General features: G+C 40.0%; 1 protein-coding gene across 6 annotated transcripts; it reads right to left on the reverse strand.

Moving 5' to 3' along the window:
* Nucleotides 1-21: 21 nt before the first annotated feature.
* On the reverse strand, nt 22-18807 carry itprid1 (ITPR interacting domain containing 1). 6 transcript variants are annotated; one of them, XM_017700344.2, is made up of 17 exons: nt 15009-15212; nt 13278-13391; nt 12995-13046; nt 12747-12784; nt 12088-12141; nt 10680-10728; nt 9808-9885; nt 9206-9408; nt 8442-8935; nt 7850-7910; nt 7152-7294; nt 4663-6027; nt 4003-4130; nt 941-1052; nt 483-734; nt 353-395; nt 22-199 (listed from the first exon to the last, which is right to left on the reverse strand). In XM_017700344.2, exons 2-16 carry the CDS (start codon nt 13387-13389, stop codon nt 357-359), a joined length of 3180 nt encoding a protein of 1059 aa, XP_017555833.1. In that variant the 5' UTR covers nt 13390-13391; nt 15009-15212; the 3' UTR covers nt 22-199; nt 353-356. The 6 variants fall into 6 exon arrangements, with proteins under 6 accessions (XP_017555833.1, XP_017555834.1, XP_017555831.1 ...); XM_017700345.2 differs by having other exon boundaries at nt 12995-13043; nt 13278-13477; XM_017700342.2 differs by having other exon boundaries at nt 13278-13477.
* Between the last annotated feature and the right edge of the window lie 877 nt (nt 18808-19684).

The raw sequence follows: 19684 nt of genomic DNA on the forward strand, positions 1-19684 counted from the left end.
AACATCAGAATAGAAATGATGTTAGTTTTTCATATTGTATGTTCTTTATTGGTCTTAAATATTTACAGCATGTCTCAGTGCATTACACAAAAAAATTTAATCAATTCATAAAATATTTTAAAATAGAAAATAAAATTTAACTAACTCCAAAATACTACACCAAAGTGCAAATATTCTCTTCACTCTTGACACTGAAGAACTGAAAAGGAAAATAAAGCAATTGTAATAATATTTCTTTTATGTGAATTAAATTCTAATAATGATTAAAAATGCTTATCATTAAAAGTAATACAATCACTAAAGCTGCACTGAACATTTAGTAAGTGAGAGAATTTATTTCACTGACACTAACCTTTTCATTCCAGTGAGTCATTGCTGATGGATACATCCTTTAACTGAAAAGGAAGAGAGCAGTGAAAAGCTATTCAAGAAGGTTGATACAAATCACAGTCATCTGAAAAGAGAATGGTGAGGGGGCTTACACTTTTGATAAACCCTACAAAGTCCAGCTTGTCAGCCTTGCTGCCAGGGCTCCATTCATCATGGTAGGTGAAATTTGCATCTTTGGTGGCCTGCTGAAAGAGGCCTGGCTGTGTGGTGTCCATCATGGGCAGCAAGCAGCACTGAATGGCCACACTTCTCATGGAGATATGGGCTGAGTGAGGTGTGTCAGAAGGAATAATCTGCAACTGGGAGCACAGCTGAGACTGCTCATCCAAAAGCCTGTTCAGCTTCTATAAAGCATTAGAGAGAAAAAAAAAAACATTTATCTAAATTTGCATATGCACTGTATATAAATACATTTATAAATATACACGGTATATTTACAAGTATACCATATATTAAGTTGCAAATATTGTGACTTTCTTGCTGTTCCAGTGTGGTTAGCCACTTTCAGATGATTAAGAATGAACAGTATTCATGAAGAAAAGCTGGATACCATTTTAATGTTGTCATCATAAGCATGGACCAAATCAGTTAGCTGCTGCTCCAGCAGCACTGCTTCCTGTTTGACAGCTGTCCTCAGCTCCAACACATCCTGCACCTCTGCCCTGTAAAAGGAGGATACTTAACACCTAATTTCTTTTAAAAGTAGCCATAAGGCTGGATTTCCACCTGTTTTGAGGTCTGTCAGTTAAATTATGTTTTTTATAACATTGATAGAATATTTAGACAGAAATTAGTTTGACTTACCAAACTGGAAGCAAACTAGATTTTCATTTTCATAAGCATGCAAACATGTCAACATTTATGAAAATGTTTTTCCTATGTTCCTTTTTTATTGTGGCAGTTGTATATGAGCTGCAGTTGTACAGACTGTGGAGAGGTGTAAATTGTTTTCACACCAGGTGGTTCTCACCCCTTCCTATCACCCTGCACTGCTCACTAGCAGCTCAACACAACATTTTCACACACAGCGCCAACAATGTTTTGAGCCAACAAGAGCCAACAGTGTTTTGGTTAATCTAATAATGGAGTTAAAAGGGAAACTATTTTATTTCATTGAATTAATGAAAAATATTTGTTGTTGTTTTCCATTCCATCAGAAAAATGGCTGCTAGGTGTTCTGCAGAAAAAGGCTAAAGACACCCTGAAATGTATACTACATAAAAAAAATTAACAAGTAATCTGTCCTAAGTAGCCAGTTATAAATAAATATGTTTGTATTATTGCTTATGAATCTGACAAGGTGTCCTTAAGTTCCAGCCAATGTAATTTAAAAGATTCAAGAAATTGCACAAAAAAAGAACATCAGTGTAGAGCTAGATGTAAATCAAATGTATTCTATTATTTTTTAATTTGACTTATTATTTTATATACATGTGCATTACATATTTGGCATATTCTACTTTTTACTATTAAAACCTGAAATCAAAATGGACCTTTTGTGCTGGTTTGTTCACTGGTCATATTAAGCACAATCCATCACATTTTTGCCTGTACTCAGTACATCACCTTTGTTTTGAACAGATGGGGAAAAAAAAACATTAACCAATAATATCAGGTTTAACCTTCCTCTCCTTCTACCTCCTCCCCACCTATCACCAAGCAAAATACTCTGTCTGCTTGGATACCCTCCCTAAAACTGTGTTTGTTTGGAATTATGTCACCGAAGGAAAATGCATAATAATTTCTGATAATTAATCATTCTAATAATTCACTTCAACTTTAAATGTTACATAAATGATACTTTAAGCTTGTGCCTTTTTCATTCAAATCTATGTCTTTCTGTTTGCTTCTGTCAGATTTTATGAACTATAATGACAATATATTTGAAAACTCTGCTGCTGATCTCAATACATTTCATCCATCCTCCTCATTAATTCCATACATCTGAATATTATTTCAGTTCTACAGTCATGGCCAAAAGTTTTGAGAATGATACAAATATTAATTTTTACAAAGTCTACTGCTTCAGTTTTTATAATGGCAATTTGCATATACTCCAGAATGTTATAAAGAGTGATCAGCTTAACAGCAATCAATTGCAAAGTCAATATTTGCCTAGAAAATGAACTTTATCTCCCAAAACACATTTCAACTTCATTGCAGCCCTGCCTTAAAAGGACCAGCTAACATCGTTTCAGTGATTGCTCCATTAACACAGGTGTGGGTGTTGATGAGGACAAGATCAATCTGTCATGATTAAGTAAGAATGACACCACTGGACACTTTAAAAGGAGGCTGGTGCTTGGCATCATTGTTTCTCTTCTGTTAACCATGGTTATCTCTAAAGAAACACATGCAGTCATCATTGCACTGCACAAAAATGGCCTAACAGGGAAGAGTATCGCAGCTAGAAAGATTGCACCTCAGTCAACAATCTATCACATCATCAAGAACTTCAAGGAGAGAGGTTCCATTGTTGCCAAAAAGGCTCCAGGGCGCCCAAGAAAGACCAGCAAGCGCCAGGACCATCTCTTAAAAGTGTTTCAGCTACGGGATCGGGCTACCAGCAGTGCAGAGCTTGCTCAGGAATGGCAGCAGGCAGGTGTGAGTGCATCTGCACGCACTGTGAGGCGGAGACTCTTGGAGCAAGGCCTGGTCTCAAGGAGGGCAGCAAAGAAGCCACTTCTCTCCAGAAAAAACATCAGGGACAGACTGATATTCTGCAAAAGGTACAGGGAGTGGACTGCTGAGGACTGGGGTAAAGTCATTTTCTCTGATGAATCCCTTTTCCGATTGTTTGGGACATCTGGAAAACAGCTTGTTCAGAGAAGACAAGGTGAGCGCTACCACCAGTCTTGTCTTGTCCCAACTGTAAAGCATCCTGAAACCATTCATGTGTGGGGTTGCTTCTCAGTCAAAGGAATCGGCTCTCTCGCAGTCTTGCCTAAAAACACAGCCATGAATAAAGAATGGTACCAGAATGTCCTCCAAGAGCAACTTCTCCCAACCGTCCAAGAGCAGTTTGGTGATCAACAATGCCTTTTCCAGCATGATGGAGCACCTTGCCATAAAGCAAAGGTGATAACTAAATGGCTCAGGGAACAAAACATGGAGATTTTGGGTCCATGGCCTGGAAACTCCCCAGATCTTAGTCCCATTGAGAACTTGTGGTCAATCATCAAGAGAAGGGTGGACAAACAAAAACCTACAAATTCTGACAAAATGCAAGCATTGATTGTGCAAGAATGGACTGCTATCAGTCAGGATTTGGTCCAGAAGTTGATTGAGAGCATGCCAGGGCGAATTGCAGAGGTCCTGAATAAGAAGGGTCAACACTGCAAATATTGACTTGCTGCATTAACTCATTCTAACTGTCAATAAAAGCTTTTGTTACTCATAATATGATTGCAATTATATTTCTGTATGTGATAAAAACATCCGACAAACACACATAAAAACCAGAGGGCAGCAGATCATGTGAAAATATAATATTTGTGTCATTCTCAAAACTTTTGGCCATGACTGTATATCTTGAGGTATAATAATGTTGATATTTTCCAGTCTTGTGGCATATGTCCGAAAGTCATGGCAGTGCTACCATACAGGACTAACCTGTGTGCATCTGACAAAGAGCTGAGCACTGACGTCTGCTCTTCTTCCAACCTCTTTTCGATCTCTGATAACACCCGCCGGAACTTCCTCATACATCTCATCATGCCCTCCAGTTCATCCAAAGAATACTGCAAAAAGAGAGAGGACAGAGTAAGACCGCATGTCAACCACTTAAAGCTCACACTCTTCTGTGTGTTAGCAAAGGGAGCTATTATTGAATGGATTTACAAGTGAGGGTGAGTGAGCTTTGGAGTCTATGCGAGTGCTGTAGGGACTGCAGAAGTGGCCAGACATCTCTGATCCTGTCCATAACGCATTCAAATAGGCCATTCAAATGCAAATCAAATGCATTTATCAAAACCAACCCTCAGACCTTTTAATCAGCACTAGCCTTAGACAAGAGAACCGTTTTTTTTCTCATATTTTTTTCTTTTCCTGGAGGAGTATCACAAAACAAGAGTGACCAAAAATGAACACAATGGATGCTACTCTGATGCTGTAATCAAAGAAACCAGGGAGATTCTTGACTAAATTGATTTTTGTCTGGCTCAACATATCAAGTTACCCCAAATTACATTGGTGGAAATGTGAGCTTTGAAGCTTGTGTCATAAATTTGCCCTTGGGTTGCAAATCTCTCTCAAAGCTATGACGTAACTCACTGGCAGACTGAAGGCAGTGTGCAGCTGGTCCACGGTGCCGGAGTGCTGCTTATAACCACTCTTGCTCTTGCAGCAGCAGCCGCAGTTGTGGTCACAGGAGCAGCAGCACTGAGCGCCGGCCCACAGCGCCCCCTCCCAGCGCCTGTCCTCATCGTCTGATGTGCCCATCTCCAAAGATGTGGAGCGCAACCGGAAATTCCAGAGGCCTCTAGAGCTCTCCTGAGAACACTGGGGTGACGGGGTTACTAGTTCAGATGGTGTGTGGGTGGTGGGACCACTGAGAGGGTCTGAAGGGTTGTCTACATCTGAATGGACCCTATGGAAGAAGGACTGTCTTCCATGTTGGGTGCGGCTAGGGGAGGTGGGCCCTAGGGAAGGGCTGTGGCTACGGCTTCCGCTCAGGGAACTCTGGGAAACATAAGCCAGGGAGGATGGCATCTGTACAGAGACAGAATGTCCAGAGTACAGAGCCCCAGTGTTTGTCTCATTGGCTTCTGTAGAGGAAGCTATTTCAGGTTCTGTAATGTCAGAGGGAGATGACCCTGTGTTAAAAAGAGGATAGTCTGATTTCAGTACCTTCATCCAAGAATCACCTTCTGGAACCACATCAGGAGGTGGATTTGGTGAGTTCTGTGCTCTGGTACTTTCTCCTGTGTAATTTTCAGTAAGGTCCTTCTTTTCAGCGCTCATGTCTAGCAAACAGTCTACTTGATCAGTGTCTTGTGATGTAGTATTTTCTCTAATAAAGTCTTCAGCAATGTCCTTCTGTACAAGATCCACATCCACCAAACAGCTTACTTGACCAGTGTCATATGATGAGGTACTTTCTTCAACACTTTCTTTGTCTTGAAGGTCCTTCTGGGTAATATTCATATCTACCAAACCAACTACTTGACCAGTGTCCTGTGATGTAGTACACTCTCTAGTACAGTATTCAGCAGTGACCTTCTGCACAACATTTGTATTTACCAAACAGTCTACTTGACCAGTGTCCTGTAATCTTGTAGTTTCTCCAACATTTTCATCAGCAATATCCTTCTGGGCAACATTCATGTCTACTAAATAATCTACTTGATCAATGTCCTGTGATGTGGTACTTTCCTCAACATAGGTATCAGCAGCATTCATGTCTATCCGATCAGGGTCCTGCAAATAACTTTCTGTAGCAACTTCTTCACTAATCACTAGCTTGCTCTGGGTCATTTCCTTTAAAGACTCTATGTTTGAGTGTGGTTCAAGGGATTCAGTTTGTACAAGCAGACTCTCAGAGGAACTCTGGGGATCTGAAGAGTGGAACTCTGTCTGCTCCTGCTCCACACTCTTCTGCTGGCTGTCTGTACTATCTTCTGACATGGCATTCAGCACCTGTACACACAAGCGCATCTTCTCTAGGTAAGGAACAGATCAATATATGTTCATACATAGATGATAAATTTAGAATTTGATTAATTTGATCAATAAAAAATAAAAATATAAACAAAGTGCATGTACTGCCCACAGTTATGCAGGATTTTATGAACATTTGACTTCATTACATACACTTTACACAAACTTGACTAATAACAAATTGCAACCTTATGATTTAAACAATTGGTCACATTCCTAAAACAAGGGGTTACAAATGCATCAATACATTTTAATGCCTTCATCTAAGGAATGTCACAATCTATCATTTATTACATTATTATATATAATATATACAATATATAATATACATTATTACAATTATATATAAGTCACACAATAGCAATGCCTTAGGGATGTAATGATACAGTCAGTCCATTATTTGATGATTATTATATCAAGTTTCCATTCTAACCATAGTACTGAGACAGTATTATTTCATGTTGTGAATGACCTCAATCTTGGTGCTGATGCACAAAACCCTTCTATCCTTCTATGTCATTAGATCTGAGAGTAGCATTCAATACAGTTGATCACATAATTCTAATCCACATTCTGGAAAACTAGGTAGGCATAGTTTTAGGCACTCAGTTACAGTTTTAGAATGGTTTACATAATATTTAATGAATAGATAGTTCTTATCAAAAACAGTAACATTTCTTGTGGAGTTCCAAAAGGTAAAATTTTAGGGCATTTGCTCTCTTTGCACATGTTACCTTTGGCTACCGTCATCAGGAAATATATCAAATTTCATAGCTATGCTGATGACATACAATTGCAAATTTCCATTCTTCCTGAAAGACAAGACAGGCTCAGCAGTTGTATGTCAGATATTTCTCAGTGGATGTTGCAAAAACAACAAATAATCAAGAAAAAACAGACATTTGCTGCCAACGACTGATGCTAAAATTCAGAGAAAGCTGATTTATTGATAAACTGTGCCTTTTTCTTTGTATACCAAATCTGAAGTATAAAACCTGGGAGTAATTTTATCAAATGGATTTGGTGTGAGGTCAGATATGCATACCATTACACATACATGACGCATTTCTTAACCCTTAGGTTGCAACGTTAAATGCTCTTACCTTCATTAGCTCAGGTCCAGGGCCGGGGTGCTGAGAAAATGCAGGAACAATCGGCTCCTCCAGAAACCCACTGCTGTCTGATTGACAACTATTTGTCCTCAGCACACATGAACTGACCCGGGAGAGGCACGCTCGTTCGTTACCTACACAATCCACAACAGCAACTGTCTCAAAGTGACTACTGTTTCCTTAGTATAATGGAGTGTAATGACACCTCATTCAAAATAACCTCAGGACGATAAGTCTAAATAAACACATACCATTAATGCTTCTGCACAGCGACAATGTAGGCTTTGCCTGTCCTCTGCTCAAAGAAGCAATAGAAACTTTGGGCAAGCCAAAACTGATGGCCATATGAAAATTATATAACCATATCAATGTGAGATTTGCATTTTATCAAAGCTGTACTGCTCCACATTAAATTATCCATTAAAATAAAATGACATCATTTATTAATTCATGCTTTTTAAGAAACTATGACTATGCTTTTAGGAATACTTTTATTTTTAGACATTAGTCATTATCAGACACACAGGTAAACGCACGCACACACACACACACATACACAATTCAAAACAACTTGGAGAAACATATGCTCTGATGCCCAGTAGAGGGTGCTATGAAACAACTTCAGCTGACTGGAGCAGTTCACAAAGCAATCTTATAAAATACATTAGGACATTTTTGAGGACACATACCTAAATGGTCAGTGGGGCTGGTGCAACTCCCTGCTATGCTTCCCTCGTCAAAGCTCTGGATCTGATGGGGGAGAACAAACAACTCAGTTGGAGGAAAATCTTTTTCTTTTATAGTTCCTAAACTCTGCAATAGTGTGTCAGAACATATTACAAATGCACACAAGTAACATAGTACAGACATCAGAGGTCATTTCGAGATGTTTTATTCAGTATGTAACCTTTTTGGAAAACAGCAATATGTGGTGATGTCAATGTTTATTATCTGTTCAGTGTGTTTCACAGCTTACTCAGTTATTATGGAATCATCTGCAGTTCTGTTCATAATTCTGGACACATTAACATATCTTTTTTCACAGCTTTCTACTTATTAGTTTAAATCTGTAAAGTTGTAGAATAGTAGCAGTAGAATACTGAAAACTGTGATGATAAACTTTTGAATTGTGATCCCAAACTAACTTTTAAATTTTAGTGTCATTTCTTATATTCCACAGTCAAGTTTTTAAATCCAGATTAAAGACACTTTTATTCAGGCTAGCACATTTGGGTATTTTTTTTCTTTATTCTAATTCTAAGCAGAGCCACAACACTTCACCTCTTCCAGCTCAAAAGATTCTGCAGGCTCTTCTGGACTCCTTTGTGTGGAGGCTATGTTGTGTGGCTCTCTGGCTCCCCTCAGACTGATACTCTGGCACTGAGGCAGAGGGGTGGTCAGGGTGGGTTCTGCTGTTTCTGGGACAGAGCTTTGCTCTTCTACCAGTGGGCTGAGGCTGGCACTGTCAGGGAGAGACTGCCTGGCACGCTTTACAGGGCTTCGCTTGTCATGTGGAGGATCTGCAGGTAGATCTGGGCTGGAGGACAGGCCTGTCAGAGGAGGGGAGAGCGGCTGGTGGTCTTGGGCAGTGGGCGCTTGGCTTAAGGACTTTTTGGAGGCTTTGCGTAGCAGCATTCCAACCCGTTTCCTCCTCTCTTTGGTTTCTGCTGAGACTTGGGCTTCTCTTGGCTTTTCTGCAACCTGAGTAGAGCCTCCAATCAGGGAATTGAAGGCTGTAGTGACCTGCTGTAGCACCTCTAGCTGTCTGAATCGGTCTTTGATACAGAAACAATAAGAAAGAGGGGGTTAGGGGGGAGGGGGGGTGCAGTAGAGATGACAGAAGTCCATTTTTTATACATCCCAAATGTAAAACAGTCAGCACAAACATACACCAGTTATCAGCCCTTCACCACACTGTAACTATCCAGGAAATGAATGGACATTTTTTCCTTCAGCTGGAGGGAGAAAAACTGCCTTTTCTCAAAATAGGCACTGAATGAAACAGAAGTCATGCAGTTATCTAAAGAAATTAAGCGGTTGCTCACTGCTGACATCTGGATTCTCAATGTCCATGCGGTTCTTCTGTGCTTCTAGGAACAGCTGGATGTTGATGCCACGAGCCTTGGACTGATGGTTGATGAAGCGGGCTGGGATCCTCACTGTAATGTCTGGTTCCTCTGCACCAAAGCCCAGGTCCAGCAGCAGCTCCTCCGGGTCGTCCTGCCACAGGTTCAGCACATCCATGACACTACATGAGAAAAGTTACAAGCTTATTCAGAAAGATGGTCTTTGAATAAAATAAAATAAAATAAAATAAATAAATAAAAATAATAATAATAAAATTTGCATGTTATCTATTATTACTTAATATTTGCTTTTTTACTGTTAAGGTTTGACCTAGCTGTTGTCTCTAATGTAGGCTAATGGTTGATTTTATATTGTTAAGTTATTGTAGCTGAGTCATGGGTATAAATTTGTGTAAGTAGTGATAAAAAGGGTCCAGTAGAGATATTAAAGGGCCCAGTCACCATGGGCCCCCTTCCCCACACTAGGGCCTAGTGCTTTTGCCCCAGGTACAAATCCTAAAACCATGCCATTTACATAAACCTCCTACAAAAAACTGAATAAGTAAATTAAAGACAGATACCTCAGTGGTCCAGAACAGGCTGAGAAGGCTGATGTCAAGCTGCTCCACCTGGGCAAAGGAGGTCTTGCTATGGATGACCTGAAGTGCGAGGAAACCATGATGCCACATCAGAGAATTCAGCCACAGAAGTGTAACTGCTTGGCATTTACCTTCTGCCACTATTCATCACAACCATAAATCATCTTTCCAATCCCACCCTTTTCCAAACAGGTCTCATATCTTCCCCAGCAAACCTCATGCAAACCAACTCAGTGGCCAAGAAGGAGGCAGGTCAACTGAGTGTGTATATTTGCATGGAAAATATGAGTCATTGGTTGCTGACAGGTGTCTAAATACCTGCACCATCCAGTACATGCACCACACATCACATGACCCTCATGACGCTCCCTTAATGTAATACTGATGTGTACTTGGATTAGGGCAAGTGTCCCCTCTATGTACAAGGAGTAGCCTTGCTCTGATAATTTTAACATTTTTTCTGCTTGTTGATAAGTTGATTAATGTTTCCAGGGAGCAGAAAATATATTAAAATGTAATGTATGAGTGCTTGAGAACCAGGACTGGAAAACATTGTGATACAGCTAATATTTTTAGCCTACTCTGATTACATGCTGCTTGATGCTGAATGTTTTTATAAACTTGGATATGTAAACTATTTACAACAATTTTATTAGGAGCTACCCATTTCTCGAGGAAGAAAACAACTGCAGAAAACATTCAAACTAGGCAATAGTAAAACATTACGTAAACTCTGACCAACCAATAGGCATAATGAGAACACACAGACAGGAATTTCCATTGTTCTCATGGCTGCATAGATCACATTTCTATAATGTTTACTTTAAAAAAGGAAACAGATGAGAGAACCTTACCTTAGAAATCCTTGTGCTGTCCTTATAGCAGGTTTACCATATAATGATGCTGTTTTGGAAAAAGGCAGAAAAGAGAAGAGGTCATTTTGAACTGACACATTAGCTTGTGGCAATAAAACATGCTCAAGAACTCAAGTCTCCCTGGTTGCTGTCATCAACATTAGAGCAGTACCACAGAAGCTATATTAGGAAAGCGTTCTTCTTGTTTTCATTTGGCTGTCCTCTCATACCGAACCATCAACGTTTTTCCTTCATCTCTCTTTGGCATAATGTCAAGGACAACGTGAGACCAAGTGTCTTCTCATAAGAGCATTTCCAATGCAGGCCTCTCCTATTATGTCTCCTCTCCTTCTGCCAAAGCATTAGATGTGTTTGATTCTGTAGAGCGATGGCATTCCAGTCCATTCCAGCATTTCACTCCCTTCCTAAGACTCATAATCTTCTTGGCTGCCATTGTATAATCGCAGTTCCACATCCATAAATGAAGCAATGCTTGACAGTGGGCAAAATAGCCCATACGCCCAGAAAGATCCACAAAAATTCACAGTGGATGTTTCCTGCTGTCTTGATAGAAAAGAAGAAAGCCTCTGAGGAGACATCTAGAGTGAATGAGGACAACAAGTAGTACATAACAATGAAAACCAATCCATGCAGGGGGGGAACGGACTGTCCTGATATGCCCCCTGTTATGTCTGCACAGACCCATGCCAATGCATAGAGGACAAATAAAGCTGCTAGACAAGGTCCACTAAAGCTCCACGTCCCATGTATGCTGTATTCCAGAGATGGCAGTAGTGCTAACTCCTCTCCACAAGCAGAGCGCGTTCTCTACATCCATTGTGGAAGAACACCATTCCACCTATCTCCGATCTCTCCATTCACACAGAATTCACAAATGCTTTTTCCGCCTTACCTTATTCTATCCCATCTTTACGTCATTTTGTAAGTTGGAACAAGCATTCTCTTCACTCAGGCAGAGGCGAGTGACAGCGGGGGACTGGTGTTCCTCACACTGTGACGGTGTTTGGACAAGAGCAGAGTGTTCTTCTGAGTTGTGTTAAACATCCAGTCATGGAAGAGAGGCTTAACGGTGTCTCCCTGAACCTTTCCTCCTGCCCCAGCCCTCTCCCTCTCTCCATCTACCAGAAGAAGCTGAGTACGCGTGAACACAGTGCACACATCCTAGTACTGTGCCAATCTAATTCCCTCCAACATAAATAAACTTGTACTGGGAAAGAATTCTAGTCTGTGTGTTCACCACTTTGAAAGCTAAAACAATAGACCTTGAGGCATATTTCAGATAAATCATTGATGTGTTTAAAACCATGATTCCTGTTTCAGATCAGTATTTGCTTTATCTAAACTTGTGCTCATCACCTGAACAATACAAAACAGAGAATAGGCTTACCTTCTGTGCCCAGCGCCAAATCATCTTCAGAACTGGCGTTCCTCTTTAGAGGAACTATAAACAGAACAGCATTGTTTATTCTACAGCTTATACAAAACCAATTACAGTGTAAACCAACAGTTAGACAATTTAAAACCAGGAGTCAACCATTTTATGTACAATACAAGCTAAGTATAGCTGCTCAGGAAAAAAAAAAGATTTAAACTGATTACACTTACGTCCTTAGTATCCCAGGTATTTTTCCCCTCATCTCTAATCTCATACCAGGAGCACTATAAACTAGACTATATTTATGACATAATGCAGAAGGACAAAGATTAAACCTGGACGTTTAGTGTTGATAAAGCCGATTAGATCAAGTTACAGACTAAGTTTCCAGCCCTGGATTGTTGCAGGACTGCTTTGCATGTTGTTTGACTGGATCAGGCATGAAGAGCCACTGCCCATCAAGTGGCTTCTGGGAAGAGCTGCAAAACCCCTTCTCAAGTAAAATGTCTTTATAAATGTCCTTTCAGAGAAGGATACAAGTAATACTTCACTTTTTCATCTCACAAAGCTAAATTAGCCTACACTAAACATGTCCAATAATCATGCCACTGGAAAACAAACCAGTGCCAGAAGTAACATGACACTTCAAGCAATGTCAAGTGAACACTTACCTGGTGCATCCTGGACAACATCTGGTTTAGCATCTTCCCTAAAGAAGGAAGTCACAAGTTAAAAAGGCTTGAAAACACCCACTTGTCTATCTAAATCTAATGAGGAAAATAAGCAGTGGAGTGATTATACAGACTTACACACAGTGATGCATTGATAAATCATATCTCAGATATCTGCCAGACATCAAATTGTTGTTGCATTTGAAAAGGAAAGAAGAATTCTTGTGCATAGGTGGATCAGTACTCACTCAGTGATCGAAATGAGCCAATGCTGAATGCTGTCTTTAGTACATTTTTCTGCTGAGAAGAGAGAGTAAAACAGCTGAATACTGAAGCTCTCTTTCTGTTCTGGGACTCAGACTGGTCCAAGAGAAAAAAAAAATCCTGTTCTGTTTTATTTCATTTTGTCCCACTTAAAGGTTACTGGCTTCTCTCTCGATGACAGACAAATTCAACATGACATCACTTACATTCATAGAATCAAACATTGTATTACTGTGACAAGACAACTCTGTTTCAGATGGGCCATACCTCCATTGGGGTTGATGAGTGGGTGAGTAGCTGCAACGTCATTCATCCCACTCCACCTGCTTTTGGAAGCCAATAGTCTGGCTCTTTTATCAGCCACATCATCAACAGCCATCACTGCAGTTACAAAATCCACCTCAGAGATCACACTCCAGCCACATTAAAAGTTTGCAATGAGCAAACACCTCACAAAACACTCGCCTCTGCTTGAGTAAACAGAGAGGGAAAGAGAGATGCAAATGTGGCAGATCAGCATTAAGCAGAAGTCACAGGGTAGCATTTCCTGCATTGCTCCAAACGGTCATCGTTTCCTGCCACAGTGCTTATCAGGGTCAAGCAGGCAGAATAAAGTCAAGACAAGCAGCTGTTTGTCACTGTGGTGCTGTACTCAAAGACAGTGGCATAACTTGTGGCAGAGCAGGTGGGGCCACCTCATTGTCTTTATTCAACAGCTTATATCATTAATGCAGTTTTATTTATTAATGGATTTTACTTGTATATTTCAACTGATTGCATTTGAGCATCACATTACATAAGCTTACATTACATTAACACCAGCTTTGCTGAGAGAGCAACACACACATCAACAAGCAATTAACTGTCATTTTTGTATTAATGGAAAGTCTTATCTATCTATCTATCTATCTATGTATCTATCTATCTATGTATCTATCTATCTATCTATCTATCTATCTATCTATCTACTCACTTTACACATACAAGTCATATCAACACTATGAGTAACACAATTTATTTAGAGAAGGGTCATTCTACAGAAATGTCCATTTTTGTGTCCCTAGCGTTTACACATATACTGCACTTGAAAATAGGTTAGGGTTACAAATTATTCTATTTTGAAATAAAACAATAAGTTATTTTAACAATTACACCTTCTTGAGCCCTCATTTTAGCAATATTGTTTTTTAAATCAAGTATTTAGATTTCCACGCACCACAGAAGTGCTCATCCTCAAAGTCATGTGTACAGGCGAGTGCCATAGTTTGAGGTAAAAGATGTGCTATTCTTAGGTAATTGTGAAAAATAGATTACAAACGGATTAAATTGCATATTTAGCGGATATTCCATGACTGACAACATGGTTTGATGCTCTGTAGCAGCCATTTTGCAACATGCATTTCTCATTAAAATGTCACTGGCGTTGCCTTTTTTATGTGTGACACCAATGACGCCTATGTGGACGTTCCTGGAGAATGACCCAGGAATTTTAAACAGTGTTTTCCATTATATGTCACACATTAGCTCCAGAAGGGGAACAGGGAATGTCACTCCCTACATTCCCTATTCCCCTTATAATTAGGAACGCTAGTTTAGCCTCAAGCTCAAAACACAGCAACGAAGTCGCAGCAGCAGATTCTTGTGTTGTGTTTAAGGTCGAAATACGCGTAAAACGTCCAAGCGTCGTCATCGTAGTCACTCTGTACAAGAAAGGTTAGCCTTCTTTTATCTTTAAAAGCTTTAAAAGCAAGCACACTGTTCTGGGTTTAAACTTAACATAGCTAAATCCCACTTCTAATGAGATTTACGAGGTTTCAAACGCAAGATTCAACCTCTAACAAGCGCACTGTATCCATTTGACCAGTGCACGTACGTCGTGAGAGGCGAGAACAAGCATGTAAACTAAGCATGAATTACAGTACACGCTCTGACCGCTCTGCCAGTGTGGCTGCGGGAAAAAGCTGATCTAGTCAGTCAGGGGCGCCAAGGTAAACTCACCTTCTCTCGAGTCCACAGTGTTTCACATGGCGCTTAACTAGTAGTTCCAATAACAGTTTCAAACTGTTAGTCTGCATCACCCCATGGCTTTACTGTTGCTTATTACTTCCTGCTTTGGGAAAAAAAGCCAGTGCCACGGCTTGTATTTTGGCCTCGCGCCCACAAGAAATCTATGCAAATAAGAGGACCAAAACAGAAGAAGGAGAAAAAAGTCTCTGGAATTCTAAGGAACCTGCGTGTTTATGAGGCTGCTTGTGCTTCGACGAGGAGCTGATACGTCAGAAAAAGGAATACAGCTAAACTAGTCTTGTTCACAAGTTTTTTTGTCTTTATTTATTCACTCACTCTTATTTACTTAATTACTTTCTTGTTTATTATAAAATATTATATTTGCATGCTATGTATTTTATTATCATTTATTTGTGCCGTAGTGTGAGTGGGTTAAGAGGTTAAAGGCGAGTGTTTTATTGCGCGTCTTGCTGTGCTGCATTTCCACCAGCAGATGTCACTAAAAGACTGCCGGGAAATTTGCTGACTCGCAGTGAACCTCAAGCGAAAAAACTTTTATTACCTGCGCTGATTTTTAAGGAAAACTTAGCGTTTTTTTTTCTTCAGAAGTGACAAGGAGTGAAAATGTGAGAGTCTGAATCCTATTCGTTCTGTAAATATCTGTAACTTACTGTACTGGTAAAAACATTGCTGCGCCATTTGTCATGTAATCCATTGAATCATTGGCTCGATTGTGTGATTAAACTCATATTTATGCCCGTGTACCCTAACCCTAACCCTAACCCTGAACTCCCACACTGAAAGTGAATTGTGATGGAGAATCCCTGCTCTCAGTTGTAGTTTTCTCTGAGCCCAGGTTTGCCCACAAACCAGTTTTCAGTGTGTGCATGGAAACATCTAGTACTTTACACTGGTTTACATTGGTTTCTGTGTTCTGTTCCAACAAAAGTACCACCTCTCTAAAACATATGTGAGGAAAACAAAAGCACAGATTAATTAAGCAGCATTCGGTGGAATTTGTTTATAATGGTACACATTCTTGACGCGACATGAATATTTGAACAGCCAGCAACTGCTAATTTAATCATTCAACATCTGTTACGATTACTTCAGCTTCCACACCAAGCTTTGTCTAAAGGCATTAAGCTCTGGGAGAGAGTCTTAGTGTGCACAGAGACAGGAAAACTAGTCCATGGCTAACCTTAGCTTCAAACATGATTCACTTCATTTTTCTGCATTTTTCCCTGTTCATTTCTATTTTAGTTTTCTGATTCGTTTGACTCCAAATGATTTCCTTCTCAATGAAATTATGACCCTGATAAGTCCTTGTGTTGAATTGGCAGGTAATTTCTTCATCTATTTTTCCCCCAGTACACCATGAGCCTTTTCTGTTCAGTGAATTCATCAAGTTTATATATCCATTACATATCATGACTACCATTTTGAAAATATCATGTGTGACTATGTGTGGGTTTGTGGTCCATGTGTGGCCAATTGTCAAAGATCTGTGCAAAAAGGAGGTGGTAGTGGTGGTGGTTTTGAATGTGGTGTTGTGTTCTCACTGGTTTTGGACAAGGCCTCATACAGCCTGTCTGTGGGTGGGATGCACAGACCCTGGCGAGGCTGCCGGGTGGTCACGGGGTCCAGACCATGACTAATACAGACCCCAACCAGGCTGACCAGATGGGGCCATCAGATTGGCTGTGAAGAGGAGCAGGCCAACATTTCAGTAGAGGCAATAACAAACGCAGAGCAATGGCAATGTCACTGTTACATAATTGCTTTGCTCAAGTCACAGCCTTCAAAGTGGATATGCATATAAGTGCTAGAGATGTTTCTGCACACAATAGCCATGACCATGCACAAGCCCTTATTGTCCTGGAAACAAGGGTTTGTACTCAACAGAAAATGACAGGGTTCTTTAAAAATGTCTATATATCCTTATACATGTTTTATTCTGCAACAAACTCTCACATGCTCCACTCTCAGTCATTCTTTCAGAGTATTTACTGGATGTGCTGTGGCTGGTCAGATTAGCTGAGCCATCAGAGGGCAAGCAGGCAGGCAGCCATGTTGCCAGAGCCTTGTTTTCCACTGAATTCACAGGACCCACAGAGGGAAGGAGAGAGGAGATGAAATTAGGGCCTAAGTGGGGACAGCTGCCTGCTGAAACCAAGGACATTTAGGCCTGTTCCTGAGGGTCCAGCAGCGGCCACGCGTTCCAATACCACTCTAGTGCAAATCTCCAAGCACTGGTACCAGCAGAGGTTAAATTAGTTGCATCAAGGAAGAGATTACTACTGCCAGATGGTTTGGTACACAAGTGGAACAATGTATGAGCAGCGCTAAATAGAACAAATGTGAATAAAATTGTTTTTGTGTGTGTGTGTGTGTGTGTGTGTGTGTCGGGCCATGAGTGTGTTAAGATATTTATTTTTAAAGCATGCAGACCTTCTCTGTGTTTAATTGAGCCAGATTATAATCACTTAATAAATTAGCTATTACTGAATAACAGTCATTCCAAAATAAAAACTGTAAGAGTGCAAAAGCACTTACATAGATTTGTGTTTCAATTTGTGTTTGAGTGTGCTGTATCATTTGCATTTGATGCCCCTTCTCTCTCAAAACTATTCTATTTCCACATGGATCATTAGCAAACACAATTAGACAGCAAGACTATTAGCTGCCAAAGGCTTAATATAATACCTCCATCGAAAGAGGACAGCTGTCGCTAAGATAAGAATATAAGAGTCAAGTGAGGAGTTATAACAGTGAGTAGAGAGGTGTCCAGAAATGATGCTTTTACATATCGAGAATCATGCCTCATGACCCTCACTCTCTCTCACACATTCTCTCTCTCTCTCACTCTCACACACATTCTCTCTCTCTCTTTCTTTCCGTCTCTTACTCTGGCTTGCTCTTTAAAATAGTATAATAAGTAACAGCGAAAGAGTAGAAATAGAATTGCTTCCAAAGTAATATTTGTTGTGTGTCTCTCAGTGCAATGGGATGCCATTCCAGTTTAGCCAATTAGATAAGCTTGGGAAAGCATCTGATGGCAAATGATGAAATGACATTCAAAGAACCAGCTGGGGCCACACCAAGTCATAATACTCTCACCATGAACAACAACGTCAGGACCATAGAGCTGCTAACTTACAATCTTTATAGTCATACATAGCACTTTATTAAAGCTGTTAATTTCCTTTTTCTCTTATAGCAAAAATAATTTAAGCAAAACAAAGTTTGCAATGAATCTATTTGTTTTCATTACATTTCATTCATAGCTCCAAGAAATTACCAAATATATAGTACTTTTATTTTTTTCTTACTTTTTCTTGTGTTTTTTATTGTAACAAACTTTTTTCTTATTGTTTCCATGAGTGTTATGGTTTCTACTCTTGTGGTCAGAGGGGGAATCAAATACAGTGCAAAAGGAAAGGTGCAGGACAGCTTTCGGCTCCAAGTTTCATAGGCCCCTCACAGACGGATGCCAGAAAATATCCAGGAAGAAGCCCAAGTTGTGTTGAGGCAGGAGTCCCTAATCTTGACTGGGCATGGGCTGCATGGAATGGGACAGCTCTGGCCCTGTATATGCCTCCATAGGGACTGGAAACAGGGCAGGTAGCACCAGTTTTCCAAATCTTAGTGCCAAACACGTTAGCGCCAGACTTACCTCCCATCTCCCAGCAACATGTAGGCTTCAGCAGTCACTTAACAGCAGCTACTGAATGACAGCAGCAGGACAGTAACTATGCTTCAAACTGTCCTGCAGGACTGCAGGTAAGCCAGCAGCCAAAAGGCGGAAGAAAGCCATTTCTGATGGATGTATCTGGCACAGTCCTGAAATCAACAAATCTCACAGCATCGATTCCTGGCGCGATGTATCCCTTCCCTGTTCCCTGGTGAACACACACACACACACACACACACACACATACACATAAACTCTAACACACTCATGCATATAACTTTGCTATTACCTTCTTATGATCTTTTGACCCCCTGTAAATCCTGAAGAATGCAACTATTCGGCACAGCTCTTATGTGATTTTAATGCTTTCAGTTTAATATGTATTTATGTATTTACCCAAAATCTGCCAACAGCAAGAAATTTTACTATTAAAATAGAGTTAATGATTTTTAATATAATACAACGAAGGTGAAGGCTGTGACATTTAGGTTTTTCATCTTATTTGCATGACACCTTTGTGTTCCCTCATGTCAAAGACGCAAACTAATTATCTCATAATAAAGCCTCAAATTGTGTTCACAGTAAGACTGATGAAATAATATGATCACGTTCACAAGAGAAATGATTTATTGCACATATTCCTTCGGAAAAAAAAATGTTTCTCTGAAGCCTTTTTAATGCAACAGTTTCTACTGCGTGCATTCCTCCTCCTCCCTTCTCTGAGATATTTACATTATACATTTTTAAAAATGCATGCATTATTCATGCGCCACACTGTCTAACCATTAACACAGTGACAGCCTTACACCTGGGTACCTATCTGCGTTGACACTTCTGCTTTTATTTTATCATATTTTATCACTGGAACAACATCAAACCAAAGTTTACTCACAGCAAAAATGAGATGTGAAAAAACATCAAAACAGTCTGTTCTTGGTGTACAGGAAAATATGTCACATATTCTTAAAAAATC

The sequence above is a fragment of the Pygocentrus nattereri genome, chromosome 3 (genome assembly GCF_015220715.1).
Source record: "Pygocentrus nattereri isolate fPygNat1 chromosome 3, fPygNat1.pri, whole genome shotgun sequence".
Classification (NCBI taxonomy): Eukaryota; Metazoa; Chordata; class Actinopteri; order Characiformes; family Serrasalmidae; genus Pygocentrus; species Pygocentrus nattereri.

What these genes read in the sequence shown, in the direction of transcription:
- itprid1 (XM_017700344.2), bottom strand. Translation starts at nt 13,389, where the DNA reads ATGGCTGTTGATGATGTGGCTGATAAAAGAGCCAGACTATTGGCTTCC. An exon ending in TCTTTGTCAGATGCACACAG is followed by an intron (nt 1,053 to 4,002) that starts GTTAGTCCTGTA and finishes CTCCTTTTACAG; the next exon opens with GGCAGAGGTGCAGGATGTGT. An exon ending in ATGATGACAACATTAAAATG is followed by an intron (nt 735 to 940) that starts GTATCCAGCTTT and finishes AATGCTTTATAG; the next exon opens with AAGCTGAACAGGCTTTTGGA.